General features: G+C 39.2%; 2 protein-coding genes across 3 annotated transcripts; both read left to right on the top strand.

Annotated features, from left to right (window-relative positions):
* Positions 1–3,687: 3,687 nt before the first annotated feature.
* On the top strand, positions 3,688–9,533 carry LOC145913979 (low-density lipoprotein receptor class A domain-containing protein 2-like). The gene is made up of 9 exons (XM_083001748.1): positions 3,688–3,822; positions 4,184–4,357; positions 4,818–5,048; positions 5,391–5,522; positions 5,906–6,113; positions 6,502–6,605; positions 7,840–7,932; positions 8,304–8,405; positions 8,869–9,533. The coding sequence occupies exons 1-9, from the start codon at positions 3,744–3,746 to the stop codon at positions 8,901–8,903; spliced, it is 1,158 nt and encodes a 385-aa protein (XP_082857874.1). The 5' UTR covers positions 3,688–3,743; the 3' UTR covers positions 8,904–9,533.
* Positions 9,534–11,476: 1,943 nt separating this feature from the next.
* LOC145913983 (uncharacterized) lies at positions 11,477–16,467 on the top strand. Of its 2 annotated transcripts, XM_083001753.1 has the most exons (5): positions 11,477–11,704; positions 12,209–12,347; positions 12,886–12,972; positions 13,279–13,426; positions 14,789–16,467. In XM_083001753.1, the coding sequence occupies exons 2-5, from the start codon at positions 12,209–12,211 to the stop codon at positions 14,967–14,969; spliced, it is 555 nt and encodes a 184-aa protein (XP_082857879.1). In that variant the 5' UTR covers positions 11,477–11,704; the 3' UTR covers positions 14,970–16,467. The 2 variants fall into 2 exon arrangements, with proteins under 2 accessions (XP_082857879.1, XP_082857880.1); XM_083001754.1 differs by lacking the exon at positions 12,886–12,972.
* The last annotated feature ends 201 nt before the right edge of the window (positions 16,468–16,668 follow it).

Here is a 16,668-nt window from a genome sequence, read left to right as displayed (position 1 = left end):
TCGAGTTTGATTCATCACGTCACAATGGCACAACTGTCGTTGTCGGTGGCAACCGTTTGACATTTGAACACGGTTTCATTCAAAACGGTCAAGATCGTTGGGATAAACCAGCTTTTTCGGAAGTAGGGTATGTTGTTGTCGAACACCCGTAAGACATACATAGGCAACTGTTGACATTCCACGGTATAGAATACTGTAGGTGTCCTCAGACTTGTATTTGTTAAAGGGTTCTGTGGCTACGAAAGTTGGAACCACTGGACAAGAGAAAAAAATGGACAAAAAAGTTTATAATTTTCATTCACAAAGTACAAGCTAACAATAACTGAAATCCAAACAACGTGTTAATGCACAACATACACTTATATTGCTTTCGAAACACAATCAAACAACTATACCTTGGCTATTATTTGTATCTATATGGCAAGCTTTTAAATACTTTTACCATTTGCTTTTGTCATCTTTATGTACACTTACCTGACCGCACTCATTTGAAATAACACAACTTACTTAACGCAGAGATAGCCCAACGCCCCGCATTTTTAAAATAACCTTCAAAGCCACAACGTCAAAGCGTAGCCCCCATGGCACGTCTCGTTCAAGTGTAAGATCAACACAGGTTAGCCCGTAAATCATTACTTTTATAAAATTTTGTAAATAAAGGAGTTTGTAGCATTGCAATATTTACAGATCTATTCCACAATATCCACAAAATGTTAGAGAATTGAGTAATATTTAATATGAAATAATTCAGTAGTTACTTGTCACGGAGAAAAACAGTTAATGTTTGAGAAAACGTTGACTCCATTTCAGGTTGAAACAGTTTGCTGTAAAAACACATGCAGAACTCATACAAGATTCTTATAAAAACAAAATAAGTGTTTATTGTAGCCAATGTATCGATCGTTATAAATGCTGATTCAATACAAAAAGCTATTCTGCCCAAAATACATCAGTGCCTCAGAAACAAACTGTTGTGATATACATGACACTTAACGAACGGAAACACTATGAATAATACAATGTTTATTCTAGAAGAGCCCTATTTAGTAATTTGCCTAGCAGCGCCAACAAACACGTACCGTGATCACATGATAGTTGTGCAAGAACCAGGCGCTGGTCAGCTCACCTTCATAACGTGTAAAAATAAGCATCGCAGCACGCTTATGCAAAATTCGGTCAAAAATTTCTTTTATTTGCCCATGAAGCATATTTAGTGCAACTTTTCTACATCTCTAGAAATCTAGTATGATCTCTCTAGTATGATGTGGAACATTTAGAAGTTTGGTTTTATTTCTATGGGCGCCTGACTCAACAACCTGTGTGGTTTTGTCGGTGCCCGAAGCCATTTTATTTCTTGTGTTTGTGTTTCATCCATGTTGTTGTTTTTTGCGCAAAACGCAAATGATTCGATTAGTTTGCATCAATATATACGCCTCCATAACAGACCGGCAGTATCATCAATGAGTATCACAAGACTGAGAAAATAATATTCCAAGATTGAAGTACACACGTGACGAATCGTTTTCCGTAATTATAAAAAGAAACAACGCACTCTAGCGGATACTAAGCTTTGGCTTATCGTGTTTATGGTGGCGCTGTAGAGTACATGACATAAGTGAGTGGAGAAACAAAATGAAAAGGTCTTAAACCTTTAGGTTTTTGCATATAAAAAGTCCCTAGGTATGATAATTACTAATATAACCAGTACATTAACTCCTACTGTTACGTACAATATAGTGGTGTGGAAATACAGGCGCACAGTTAGCGTAGTAACTAGATTGATTATCTGAGAACCAAATTCTCCATTCCCGTTTAATTCTCTTTGTGTATCTTAACGCAACCGCAGACAATGAAAAAACAACAAACTCGCCACAGTGATAACCCCACTGTCTGAGGAAATGCATCACCGCATTTTAGAGCGCCTTCAAAGCCGCAAGGTCAAAGCGTATAGTCTGGGTGACGCATCTCATTCAAGTGTAAATTGTTCGAAATGTCACGCCAAACCAACATAGATTAGCCCATAAACCATTTCTTTGTGTCATACGCCCTCAAGATAAGGGCTTTTAGAGTGTACATTTTGAAAAAAGATAAAAGTGTAATTAATTATTGGGCATTTTGTTTAACATACACCGAATTTTAAAATGTTATGTCTGCTATGATTATGGTAGTACTAAAAACTGTTTTAATTTTGACTTGGTTTATGAAGTAACATTATGCAAAGCTCACAAAGCACAGTTGTCACAGTAATTTTATCATTTTTTGACAAGGGTTAACCGTGCGGTGGTTACTACAATGAAGCGTTCTATAAATACAAAAGATCCCCTTGCCAGGATTGTTGCGTCACTAACGTGTATTGTGACGTGATACGCGGTTTCTTCGCACGTCCTACATTTCAATTGCTACATTATAAGTTGCCCAAATCTCTAAAGCTTTTTTAGCTTAACAATTGTGGGTTTATTTTACTTTGGTCGGGGCAGCTATAAGTAGTTCTCGTAGTTGTTGTGTCTTGCTTTAACGTTTGGCAGACAGCTAGGAGAAAAAATCACCAAATCAAGTTATCTTTGACAAGAGCACGTTCGCTGTGTGATTTTTTTCTGCGTAAAGTTATGATAATCGGCCACAAACTGTAGCATACAATTATGTACTACAAACCCCTCTGTGTTGTTGTAATGTGGTAGATCAAATGGTTTCATCATCTCCGGGAGAATTTAAATTGGAGGCATGAGCTTTGGCAAAAGTCTTTTACAAATTAATTTTTTCACTGTTTTTAAAAACGCACAAGAGGCAAAAAAAATTCTACTTCCAAAATACAAAACGAAGAATCAAGTGAAAAACGGTATTGCGTATATCACATACGCGAATATGTTAATCTGTTCTTATATGTGAAAATTACAACTAGAATCGTTTCTGATTCAACAATCTTACCATGTAGCTAGCGGTTGTATGATATCGGTTAAAATTTTTGAACGCTTTGACACAACAGAAGATGCTTAAACCCCGACGCAAAACTGTTACGAATAGCCTTAACTCGCGTGCGCGCAAAAGACCAACTTCTCGTCTCGGGCTTGTCAAAACCCAACACAAAGGTGCGGCGTGCGCCGGACAGGAATTATACGAGGGGCGTTATAGTTACAAGACAACAAGACATCAAAACACGGGCGTCACAAGTCTTAAAGGAGGCGATTTTAGCCCAATGTGTGGCGACAGTGTGTATTTAGCTCCTAAGAGCCGCGATAAGGAACAAGTATTAGGTATTTCAGTGGAGGATAGACGCCGACGGATTGTGGAAGTGGAGATTAGGTGAAAATGGTTCAGATGTGACAGGAAGACTCGGTGAAATGCCTTTACACCAAGAGCGGGATTCTCTGTCCGTCTCGAGTTGAAATTTTAGTGTTTGCTTGTTGCTTTCGCGATTACTTGCAACAAAACTTGTGCAGGGTATATTATTTGATCGTATTATTTTCAAAGCAGATAAAGGGTTCTTTGAGCAAATTATAGCACTTTTTTTCTCCTGCCCATTTGTGTTGAATGTCGTACGATTTGTGAATTTCCTAAATCATTAAGTGATGCTGACGATGCCGAATTTGAGACGAAATATGTATAACAGAAAGACAAATGACCTAGGCTTTCTCTTATATAACTTGCTTTGAGAAATTATTTGAGAAAGTTAACGAAATGACTTGTTGTAGGTTAGAGATTTCCAGTGATAGAATAATTATGGTGAAAATCCGGAGCACTGATAGATGACGGAAATGCACAGGAGATTATCACAATTAGTTTGTATTTTGCTGACCTTGCGATTGGCCCGTTCCATTCCTTCAGGTAAATGTAAAATGAATACGCATGAAATATTAAGTGTTGCCACGTCATTTTGATTGTTGTGTCATAAACAAAATGCGAAACCGTTTGGGTAAAAATGCCGGTTTGTTTCGCGACATTTTCAAAACGCCTGTTCTTATACATCAAACTTAAACATACTTTTGGTACACATTTTCTGTACTGGGAATTAAAAATGATCTATAATAATAGATAAACAAATTATTTAAACGACATCCAGGACTCGTCTCGATAACCTCTGAGGTTTTGTCAGTGTCGGTGCCATTTCAACTTTTCCATGTACATTCACGTTGTGGTGTTTTGCGCGAAATAAACATGATTTGATTGGCATCAATATTACGTATAGTGGACCTCCTGCCGACGTTATGCGGAACCACTGCCGATCGTAGCGAAGGTTCGATCATCAAAGCACATGCGGGCGTCGACAGTGGAGCTCCGTTCCCTACTTCCATTTCAAGTTGTATCTACGTCATCAGAGCAGCCGATCCTTCCCAGAAGCTGAGGTTTGGAATTGGAACAGGTTAGGATATTGGCAATGGTAACGTTGCATTGTACAGTTGGGGTAAAAAAACGCCGTATGTTCAATGAATTTTCGGGAATGTTTCTTGCTCGCAAGCACTATATACAAAAACAGACAAACATTGTTCTGTGTTATTTCTCAAGTTTGCTCGGGTAAGCATAGGAGATGTTCTTTTTCAGAAGAACTTTAGTTACAAAATCACAAATTGAGTTTTCAGCAATAGCGTGAACGTAGTGGTATTCTTGCTGCCAGGCATAATTAATCAATAAGAATTATTCTTCTGGCACAAAAGTTACGAGGAAGTCCCGTCGGATGGTGGAGGAAACGTTGGTTACAATAAAAACAAACTCTCGTAAGCTATGTGCCAGAAGAACAATTCTTATTAATAGCGTGAACGGTTTGCGCCGTTGGTTGAAACTCCATAACACGTTTAAATAAAAAAAATCCTTTCATTATTCAGGTCATGGAGAGATAAACTTCATCACCGGAACACCGCCACTGTGCATCCCCAACTACATTTCCGTTAGGGACAGCGACGGTCTCTCGGTGTTGCGCACGCCCACTTGCGGCGTCCTTGACCGCACCGACTATATTTCCTCTGGGGACAGTTTGACTATCGAGGTCGGCACTATAGGGGGCAATGACACCGTCTTCAACTTCACCGCCCATTACACTTCCTTCACATCTGGAGGTATGACGTCATTGATGACGTAGTTTTGTAAAAGGGAACGCGAATATGCGGCGTAGTTCTGTTTAGTGAAATGATGATACGAGTAAACGCATACCCAAAGGCTTAGAGAAAATGTGCTGATAAATCTACTAGAAAATTGCCGTATGTCGTTTCTTAGTTTGCCGTGAATCCGTAAGTTTTGTGGTTGCCACATAGTTACGTAACTATATCTTAACTTGATAATTGTGGTTGCAATCCAATCCTGATGACCAAACGCACAGTAACACGGTTACTGCCGAATCAGTGCAACCATTCCTTGACGAATACAGAATGCCTGTGGTAACCTTTTTTATATGTTTTCAGCAAACTGTTCATCTCTCTTCCCCTGTAACAACGGCCGGTGTGTGGCAAGTCAGTCACGCTGTGATCCAACGTTGATAAATGACTGCGGCGATTTCTCGGACAACAGCCCTGGACCTCCAGGAAACTGCTCTGGTGAGTTGACGTATTATCTAAGTATAAAAGCTTTACTTACGAGCACAAACACAAGATACAACTATCAAGACATATTGGGTGCTCTTGAAAGTAGTTCTTGCATATGTTAACGTACATCCTGTCGTTTAAAGTAACCACTTGGTGTCATTAAAGTTATATAAATGTAATATCGACCAATTAAATTGCCTGTCGTTAAAAAAATATTGCCTGTCGCACCCACTCCCAAACAAAATTCACAGGTGTACATATTTATCTCTATCATGGGAACTAAGTATGCCGTAAAATACATCTTTAAAATCTACGCTTTTTATTGGAACTTGTAACACGATCTCAATAAACGTTTTTCTTTTGCTATCTGTTTAATTAATGTTTCAATTTAATAGCACCGACTACCACCACCATGCCCCGTACGACAACACCAAACATAACAACAACAACCACTGTGGCAGCTCCTTCGCCACAAACCGATCTGTTGTGGATAGCCGGGCTTGCTGGGGGCTTAGCCGGAGCCTACTTCTTCTACTGGTTGCTATGGCGACCTGGTTACCTCGTGTGGCGTTGCGCCGGATGGAGACATCTGCCTTGTTGCAGGTACAGACAGGGCCCAGAGAGGGGGGTTGCTGGGGCGCCACACCAGGGCCCAACATAAGAGACGTGGGGACCATGAATATTGTTGCTGCTTTGAAGCTAATGGGAAACCCCAACACGGCCCATATTTTTTCCTTTTAAGGGCCCTGTGGGTGCAGGATTGCGAACATTTTCGAAACCAATGACATGGAAGTTTAGTCTTTAACTTTGGATTTAAAAAAATATTCAGTATTTTATGCGTTATATGCAAAATCGCTTTCATAAATATATTATTATTAATTTGTGCGTACTTGATTTTTCGTTTGTTCTATCAGGTCAAAAAATTTTTTTTTAAATTAGTTGGTCCCAAGGTATGTGAACTATAGTACAACCTGTGTAAACTTTATCGTAGAAACCACGGCCTTTGTCAGAGATCGGCTCCCGCAGGTGGAAAATCTCCCGCCGCTAGATGGTGCTCATGCTGCGGCGAATCCAAAGTGTCATCCTCGGGGCCTGGTAAGCCATAACTGACAACGTTTTCCATGTATTTTATTGTGCAAAACATTGTTTAAATTGTTAAGCACAAAACCTATACAGCGGAACTCGCCCATATGCATGACATTTCTACCAGCAAGGTAGATGCATTCTACATTTGTACGTCTCTATTACGTGTACAAATGCACATGATTTTTTCATAGGCACCAGCAAAATCGCGCACTTTTGCCTTGCCCACATACAGAGGAGGCAAACTGGATTCTAAAAAATACGACAGCAAAAAACTAGAACACGTCATAATGCACGGACCCACTTCATATGTGTTATCGCAGTGTGGGCGCCCATCTAAAACATCCATCACAAACAGTTTAACGTATGCTATGCGCGTTTCCTGCGCATTAAGTCGAACTCTCCAAACGGTGCGTCTATAGATAGACGGGGCCTCAAGTGGCAGCGCGCAGACTCAATTCACTCTAAAGCGTTGAAGGCCGCTGTGTCCTTCGCGGCTTAGTATTCTTAATGAAGGCGCCATGTTCGCTATCGAGGGTATTAGCACGACCAATACCATATGTCCTTGCAACGTACTATAATACCGCGGCTTTTCAATTTAGTTTTGATTGTACAAACACTGAAGATGCTTGTTACAAAGGCGAAATATATTTGTCTTACATACCAAGACTGGCAGATTTTAGCCTGAAATTAACATTTCTATGATTGTAACATAATTATACATAAGGTGGAAATCGCCAGGGCCAGTTGCAACAGAATGGGGGATGATTTCCAGAATTAATTAACAAGTGGATGTGATGATTCTATTTTATTTGTTAAGGCTTGTATTGATACAAAACATAATCGTTTTTACACTTGAAATGGTGTCTTCTCCAATGCCACGTATGTTGCAGGATTAAATGTAGGGTAGACACTGTATGTTATGGTACACTGTAAGTATAGTTTCACAGCATACGCGATAAAGCAACAGGACGCCCTGACATTTGACAGCGCTGTTTTGCACATTTCTAAAACTATATCCTGCAATAAAGGCTGTTGCACAACAACCGAAACGTTGATATTAATGAATATTATTGCCCCAAGAGGCATTTTTGTAACGAATTGCAACAAGACGTTTAAACTGGACTTTGCTTTAAATCCGATTGAACCCTCATCCATAACGCGCACCGAACGTAAATTGACAATTAGTTTGTCGTAAGAGCAGTAACGGCTGCATCTCTGTTTAACGTTTCCATTTTGCGATCAGTTAATGAAGCAACGAAACCGCCGAACGCGGGGAACTTTACAGACCTTCCACCAGCTGCAGATGGCCTTTCCACTATTCCTGAAAACGCAGCAGGTTCGAATTAAAATGTAGGCCTAGTTACGGTCAATTAGAAAGCGCTCAATGTACCATCATATAGACAAAGCTGCCTTGGGCACTATATGTTGTTTACGTATTTTCATTATTCAGAGTTCAAGTTCTAACTTCGCCTCTATATTTGTCTTCTGTTTAGGCAGAAACTTGTCATTGCTTTTTTTTGTACGCAACAAACTGAAAAAATTTTTTTACTTGGATGCAAAATACTTGAAGTTGATTACTTGGAATAGAAAGTCAAGTGTTCGAAACGTCTACTCTATTTAACATGACAAATAGCATATTAGTTATGACTTTTCTATTCCAAAAAATGTTTTAGACGTACGTAAATTTTGTATTGCTTTTATTACCAGTCGGAGCAGGAACTGGGATGGCAGCATCCACATCATTCACAAGACCTCCCCGAGTCAGTCAGATCGAAAGGGAACCTCACATATTCGAGGGCCGAAAATCATGTGAGTTCGGTAGAAATTCTACAATGAAATATTTTAATAATCTGTCCTTCTGGCACAAGTAAACGTAACCTTTATTGGCCGACGTTTCACCCGCTATTCAGCTGGGTTTCCTCGGGGTAAGCAGGTGAAGCACACAAACAAACTTGGGAAGCCTATAGCTGAATTGCCGGTGAAACGCCGGTCAATAATAGTCACGTTAAAAGGACAGATTATTAAAGTATAATATGCCTGGCAGCAACATAATATCTGTGATGGAACTAAATGACATAAACCCGTGTGGCATTTCACATTCATTAAAATACGTGCAAAAGGTGCAAATGGCAATAAATAACGATAACTTAGTTAACGATAACTAATTACACTTACTTCTTGTTTACAGCTTTCATACACACACAAAAAAAGTCACGAATGTACGACCAGAACGGTCATAAAAAATAAACTTTTTTGTTTTGTTTTTTTGCAGCCACAACGCCTCCATCTTTCATAGTGTTAAGTTAAAGACGGATCGTGATGATGGGAAGAATGAACTCGTATGTTAACCCATTAGTCTTTGATACATAATGCACACTTCATACCTTCTTAAAACACATTTTTTGACAATCTACCAAACGTACAACTACTTGCTAAATGTTTTGTATAAACATTCGATTTATAAAAAAAGACGTGAGCTATGTAAAAAGTTTGCTTTGTTCTATTTGTAAATATTTCATGGCGTTTTATAAGTTGGCATTCATGCGGATCAAGTTTTGCTTCAAGTTCTTTAGGCCTGTTGATCTCGAAAATGTTCGTTACGTATTTCGCATTGCTACACGACAGCAGTGAGCTTTGGATATGCTTATGAGGTACAACAACAAACAAGGACAAAGTTCGTCCCGAAACGAATTGCTTGCGTAGAAGATGACGCATTATGAACAATCAATTAATCGCCACACATTTAGTGCTGAGTAAGAGCTGTGTCCATTCAGGGCATGATTCTTGTTCTATATACCATTAACTATAGCGCTCGTGACCGTTTGCATGTATATATCTGGTATGTGGTTTCGCTGTGTTTTTAACTTATTTTTTCTTGTGAGTTTGGTACTATAGAAACTGACGATGCCCATTGGTTAAAATATACATTTCTAAACATATTAGACTGTTTTTTTAAAAGCAGATTGAGTTTAACTCAGAGTAAATTACAGAAATTCGCTTTTCTGAAAAAAAAACAGCAATGGGATTGTCATCAAGAGTTTGTCAATAATACGTCACTACAGTTAGCCAAATGCGCAAATTAGTTGCCTGCGCTGCTGGTGGTTGATGCAGAAACATCGAACCACAATTAAAAATTTATGCGCAGTCCTTCCTGAGAGGTGCCCAAAAAGCACCAGTGACAGTAATGTGAAGGGAAGAGTTTTTAAAAGCTGGTGCAATATTGTAGTTGTGAAAGTTAGGAAAAGGTGATTCTAGCCCAAAGGTTCAAAACAGGTTCAGTTTTTGTGGTAGAATTTTCCAAACACAGCAAAATAAACATGTAAATGACTGCCAGTCAACATTATACCAAGCCTAACCATGTAAATAAGTTGCGACAGAAGCAGGATACTATTTTGTCATTTACTTTCTGGTCGTATCTTTACTTTTCGCCTTTTGTTTAGTTATTGCGCAACAATTGACGTTTACGTCACTCGTAATGTTGCATCACAAAGAAATAACTGGCGCCGTCACGCACGAAGTTGTTTTCACCAGCCATTGGATTAAAGTTCATGTATAATCTATTGCGACATTCGTGTACACAAAGAAAATATGGAAGCCTTGCTTGAAACTTGTTTATGCCCAGTACAGTCGCTAGAGCGGAACATACGTCAAGGAAATTTGTCATGAGCACAAAATGTTTGTTCGTGTGAATAATGTATTAGCGACAGGCTCGGAGCGTATGCAATGGTACAGCTGTTTGAGGTAGTTTTTCATAAATTCTAAGCGGGTTTTCCAGGATTTAGGATTACTACCGGGTACAGTTTTTTTTAACAATGTACTTTGCTCTATAGTATTTAGTTTTTTATCCAAGCCAGTAAAAGTCTTTGGTGGTTACAGTTTTATCAAAAAAGTCTTTCGGCTATTTTTTGAACATTTTACTTGATAGGAAAAGAAAGAAACGGGATGATCAGTGGCTTTTTAACAAAATGTAACTTCATATGTAATTTTTATCACCCAAAAACCAAAAAGCCGTGTTCGTACACTTGTACAGTGTGCGTAGAGTCAAGAAACATTAGCGTTGTGTGTTACATACCCGTTGCATCATCATATAGCGTTATCAAAACAAGATTTAACGGTCAGAAACAATTAGTCGTTCATAGGTTACAACATCCTATTGTTTGTCCCTCCTGCTTGTTAGTAGGGTCCAAAAGGTAAAAGGAAATTTCGAACAGCGTTTTTTGTTGTTAAGTCCCAAGCTTCAGCCTTGTGCCGTCGCTCTTTGAAACTTTTCCACCACGTCACATCCCGCTATGACGTCACACGGTGACGACACAAAGAGATTTGCGAGCTTGCGCTGTACGTGCACACACGTTGTGTGAGGGTATTGTTCACTAGTAATGACCGAAAAAAAGCTCATCCTGGCCGAGTTTTGTATTCGTTTTAAAGATGACTCACTTCCTCTGGCATTACCACGCCCCCTTTTCAAGCGAAAAAGTCGTTAATGTTGTTTCATGATCTGAATGTGACTTATCCTTGTACCTTAGAACACGAAACGTAGCAAGCACAGCCTGCGAAGGTGGAAATTTACTCTGTGTTATGCAGAACTACATTGTGAATGTTAGTTTTATTTCAGCCAGATATAATTTAGTTTCCAAGCCCAGTGTTTGTATTGACCGTCTTAATCGACAGCAGGGGGACGCGCGGTTTAATTTAATGACACGATCTGTTCGGCAACCAAACAAAGAATTTCGATTCGCTGGCGCAACGAGCATTTTTTCGCACACACATACCCGCTCTGTTGTGATCACGCGCCCTTCATGCGTGAACGACGCTCCATCCTTGCAGCTGATTGGTCGATTCGCTCGTGACGTAAGGGGTCCAGCTGATCGATAATAACAAGAGCGACAAAGAAGGGCTAGTCACTCCGCGGAATCCAGCTAGCAAGGGTGGAGCCGTTTAACTGATCAACGAATTCGTGTTGCAGTGTTACCCATGGAGGTCTGTTAGTCGTCGTATACGGATTGCTGTGTGAAATTGTATTGTTATCTGCATGTGCTCTGCAAGCTGCATCAAACCGAAAGCAAAAAGGTGCTGTCTGGTGGTCGACGAATTGGTCTGCGCAAGGAAAGGTAACTGCTTCTGCTTGGTTAGAATGTTAACAGTGCCGTAGCAGGCGGAAACATGCGCTATGAGCGTAAGCAGCGGATACTATGATGGGTATTAATCACAAAGCCACTGAATGGCACATAGATAGATAAGCACTATAAGTGGACGAACGAGCTACCCTCAAGGACGATTTGCAAACCTACATGGGGTAAACGAGCACACTTTACATGAGCAATGCACACTATTGGACATTTCATTTTGACAAAGTTGTGCATGTGTGGGCTGTTGCAATGTTCATTATGCATCACATGAAATAATAAAACGGTGAAAGCCAAATGACTACTAGTTTTGAGTTTGCAAATTTAAAACACTACTGCAGACAGCGATCACTGTACTTTCAGTAAATCAGGATAATGTTAGCCTAAAAATAGTTTATTATGTTTTGTACTTTGTTATCCCACAAAAGAACATTTTATGGTGTTTAAACCTGCATGTGTCTGTGTTTGACATGTTTGAATGTTACTTAGATGTTTAACACAATAGCCTACTGCCTGGGTTTCACCAACAATGGACTGACTCCTGAAAAAGAGCATGAAGATGTATCCTTTGTGACCAAAGAAGCAGATGAATGGACTATTGTTGACCTTGACAAGAAAAAGACAAATGGTATGTTGGCATGCTGCTTTAATTAAATCACAACTACATTTGTTTTTGATTTCGAAATATTTGTATATGATTTTTTTACCATTTACCATGTTATAATGTAAATTGGTGAAGAACAATATCTTTGTTTCGCATTGTAATATACTACACATGAAACAAATAAAAACTGTAAGCTGTCTTTGCTACAGCAACGGTTCCGTCCTGCAGTGATTTGTTTACACTCTTAGCCTGTGTTGTTGTGAGTGCATGGCACTACGCATGTTTCTAGTTTCCTGGCTTGCATGACGTGCCTCGTTTAAACTTCTACATTTATTTATGACCAAATCTGTTCATTGTATGACTAATATTAGCAGTGTTAATGCTTTACAGTGACACAACCGTGTAAAACCCAACGTCACATTAAGTAAAGTCAATAACTGCATGAATGATTAACAACTTTCAATTGCTTATTACAAGCACCACAACAATAACATTTGTTGTGCATTTGTCATTGCAAAATGTCAAACACAAAGTTTATGACATTGCCACCAATTTCTTACAGATGGAATTTGTGATTACCCAACGCCCCCTCCTTCTCCCAAATTGGAGTGTAGTTGGTTCCTCACCCCACCACCTTGCTTTAATGCAGGTGCGTGTTAAAATCTATCATAAATTGCCAAAAAATGTGAGGTTAATTTGCTGACACAACTATTGTCATTGATTCACGGGCTGATTTTTTGTGAAGTGTTTCTTTACGATTTAAAGACCAAATTGAAACTTACGTATATTTGCAAACCAAAAGTTCAAAAAAGAATTCTTGTTCTGTTCACAAAAAAATGTATTTTTGGTTTACTCTTTTTGCACGGACTTTGGTTGCATAGAAGACATAACAAACCTTGCTGTGATGATTTTTCTTGTATTGCTAAACGGCCGTATTAATCCGCATTTTACACAGATGGAAATGCCAACTTTGCTACACCGGAGAGCCCAAGGGAAAACCTGCTTATTGAACATCCCAGTATGTTCGTCAAGCTACCAGAAGAAACAAAGAAAGAACCAGCAAAGGAGACAAAGACAGCAGTTGTTGAGCACCACCACAAACCGTAAGACTGTTACTGCCAATTTGTAGCTTCGTTTTTTGCCCATGTGATTTGCAATAGCTGATAATTCACATTTTATGGAGACAATGAAATGAGCAGGCAAAATGCAAGCAGTCGTATAATTGAAAAATCGCTACCAGGTGTAAATACTAGATTGATTTTAGTTTCATGTTTAACAACAAACAAATATACTCTGATAAACTACATCAAAATATTTTATAAATAAGGGAAATATAAGTGTAGGCAAATGTGATGTCACAAACACAGTTACCTACTGGGCACCTTTCTCTGTCCGGACGTCGCTCTTAAACTGCTCTCAACAAAGAAACGACTGTGAAAATTGATCACTAAGCAACGTCAGGAGTTCTCAGAAGCTGTATATGCCGTGTAAGGTGTCAGCTGGAGTCTGACTTTTGTGACAAGGTTACCTTTACTTCTTGTCAAAACATCACCAATTCCACCGCTGTTGTGTGCTGTTGTTACTGCCGTCAAATTGTGTTCCCTTCCGAGACGCAATATCAGTTTTGACAACTGTGAGTAAAGGCATAACACTTCGAAAATCATGTACAACTTGACTCTACTTTGCTAAAGGGCACTGTGCTTGGGCCTGTCGGTTATTTGATACCTCGGTGTTGTGCGTTAATATTGTAATATTGTATCAATTCAATAAGGTTGTGTTTTTCATCGCTCAAATTCTTTTCATAGGTTTGAACTTATTATAAGACACAAAAAAAACTGCCTTTTGACAGTCACCAGGAGAGGCAGAGTTTTTAATTGTCGTGCACAACAACAACGCTAAAATGTTCAAAAGCATTCCGAGGTCTTATTATCAGATGCTCTGTTGTGATAAATTATGTGTTTGTTTTCAACAATGACATCCTTCTAAATGTAAACAATGTGCGTCGTTTCGAACAATGGCAAATAGATTAATCCTGTTTGCGAGCTGATGGGCGCTGGGACCAACATATTGATGCAAATTTATATATACTTGCCAGATACTGACCTGTGTTACGTGCGCGTTAGTGGCGTACACAGCAGCGACTTCACGTTCGTACCGTGATTGCCGGTAATTGTGACAGGTTTATGCATGACATGAACGCTGCGTAACCAGTTCCTTCCGAGTTTGCTTGCGTTTCTGACCAATGATTATCAGCAATTTTCTAACCGTTACTGCCTTATGGATGATATGCCCTGTTCTTATTTCAATGTAGAAATAATATACCAAACACAATTTTTTTCGGCGATTATTATATGTATGTGATCCGTTTTAACTGGATTGAATATGCAGTTAATGCACATTTACGAAAATGGTGCATGAGGTTAATAAAAACAACAACTATCTAAGGCAATTTTGTTGCTTTACAGAGCCCCTGGATCCCTCAGGCGTTCACAGCGCAAAGCTGCTCGCGATGCAGTAGCAGCTCTCTCTGTGCAACAAAGAAAACGGCACCAGTTCAAGCACGCTTCCAACGAGGTGGCGCGCCGCAACAACAAGACGTTCCAGAAGATGCGTCAAATTGTCCACCAACCCCGCAAGCATTGTTAAGTTTCTACAACCGCCACTAAATGGAGTTACGGAGTCAAATTAACTACGGTTGAGAGAAATTTACGCAACAATTCAATTTATTAATTTTGTTTTTCTTGAAAAAATTTGTACAAAAATAATAGGAAATTTTCGTTTGTGTCTGCCTGTAGCATGCTAATGTAACTAACCACCTGTGCATATCGCCCGTGGCTCAATACCGCCACCGTGCGGGAACGCTTTTGTGTTGTCGATTACTGTTTTTGCAAAAAGGGACTTTTAAACTGCCCGTCTTCGCCGACCGCTGTAAAAACTGTACAAAAAAACAAATCAAAGCAATTTAATTTCACCTTCTTCTTATCGTTCGCTTTGCTGTACAAAAAAAGAGCCTCGCTGATTTTTAGAATACTTTCACACAAAAAAACTATATTTTTTAACGAAAAACCCTTGTAGAAATTCTTTATCCACACACATTTAATAGTTTGTTTATTTTGTTGTCGTTGTATTTTGTTCGTAATTTATGTTATGCCGATATCGTGTGCGGTAGATTCTCCTATATTGTTTGCATTTTTACGTAGCCTCTCGGGTGGCAACGGAGGGTTGCCCGCATGTCACTTAGCTTATTGCTGACAGCGTCAGACCAGGCTCTCTACCTCCCCCTGTTGACAACATTTCCGCTACCCACCCCTCGGCAATAAAACCAGTTTGTGTTTTGTAAAACAAAATACCACGTGTAAATAAATTTGCTAAATGCTTCAACAAACCTTGCCTTGGCCCAAGGCCCACAGAACATTGTAATTCAAAAACTTTAAGTTTTCGGCTAACTGCTTTGGAAGCTCATGTAATCGTTAAAAAGCCTGGTGTGGTTTTCTGCAACTGCGTGATCGATGTATCTGTGACCAGTCTTGTCAATGTTTTATCAATACTAACACAAGAAATTATTTTGTGAAGTCATCGCCTGAATGCTTGTGTTGGCCTTGTCATATTTGTTTTTGAATATGATAATTTGCAGTGATTGCATTTCTCTGTTGAAAACTGTACTTTATGTCTAACTTATAATAGCAAACCTCACAGAATTTTGTTTACCAAGTTAATTGTTACAAACTTTTTGTTTTGAAGTAATATTGTGCACAGTTTTTCTTCCATTTTCGTTTGGTCAAATTACTTTTGGTGCCGATTTCGGATTTTGAATTCAATTTGGCGTTTTTTTTGTGGAAAATCAATCAATTCACCAAACTGTTTCGAATTAAACGCCCTTTTTCCGCAAATGCGCTTTAACATGTCTCTGTATGCGACTCACTAACTCGAGCCTTTCAATAACAAAACTAAAAAAACATTTGTTCTTGCCTTACTGTAGCCATACAATAACTAAAAAACGTCACGAAAAACACGAAACCCTTATACCCGGACTGTGTATGCTTCTGTGTGTACTCAGCGTTTGCTCTCGAATTAAGTAAGACTTGCCCATCTTAGGTGGTTTAGGTGCCTTTGATGTGTCGATTGATTTCAATAAAACATACAGGAATAACTTTCGTGTGTGGTTCATTTTTGTTATGCATTTGTGAACGCTACTGCATTGGACAATATACAGAGCAAGGGTTTTGCACTGTTCCATGGAAAGTTTAATGTCCTGTAGCTAGCATAAACAAAAAGGTTATCGGCTCTTGTTATTGCAACTTCCACTAGACGAATGTAATACGGTCAGTGATATAAAAACTGGGCT

Source organism: Ascidia mentula, chromosome 9, assembly GCF_947561715.1.
Source record: "Ascidia mentula chromosome 9, kaAscMent1.1, whole genome shotgun sequence".
NCBI lineage: Eukaryota > Metazoa > Chordata > Ascidiacea > Phlebobranchia > Ascidiidae > Ascidia > Ascidia mentula.
Note: the sequence above shows the minus strand (reverse complement) of the source record. Positions and strands in the feature narration are given on the sequence as shown.

Excerpts from the sequence above, each read along its gene's own strand:
- LOC145913979 (XM_083001748.1), top strand. The coding sequence starts at position 3,744 with ATGACGGAAATGCACAGGAGATTATCACAATTAGTTTGTATTTTGCTG. Across the intron at positions 4,358-4,817 it reads GAGGTTTGGAATTGGAACAG|GTCATGGAGAGATAAACTTC; the intron begins GTTAGGATATTG and ends TTCATTATTCAG. Across the intron at positions 7,933-8,303 it reads TATTCCTGAAAACGCAGCAG|TCGGAGCAGGAACTGGGATG; the intron begins GTTCGAATTAAA and ends TTTTATTACCAG.
- LOC145913983 (XM_083001753.1), top strand. The coding sequence starts at position 12,209 with ATGTTTAACACAATAGCCTACTGCCTGGGTTTCACCAACAATGGACTG. Across the intron at positions 12,348-12,885 it reads TGACAAGAAAAAGACAAATG|ATGGAATTTGTGATTACCCA; the intron begins GTATGTTGGCAT and ends AATTTCTTACAG. Across the intron at positions 13,427-14,788 it reads GTTGAGCACCACCACAAACC|AGCCCCTGGATCCCTCAGGC; the intron begins GTAAGACTGTTA and ends GTTGCTTTACAG.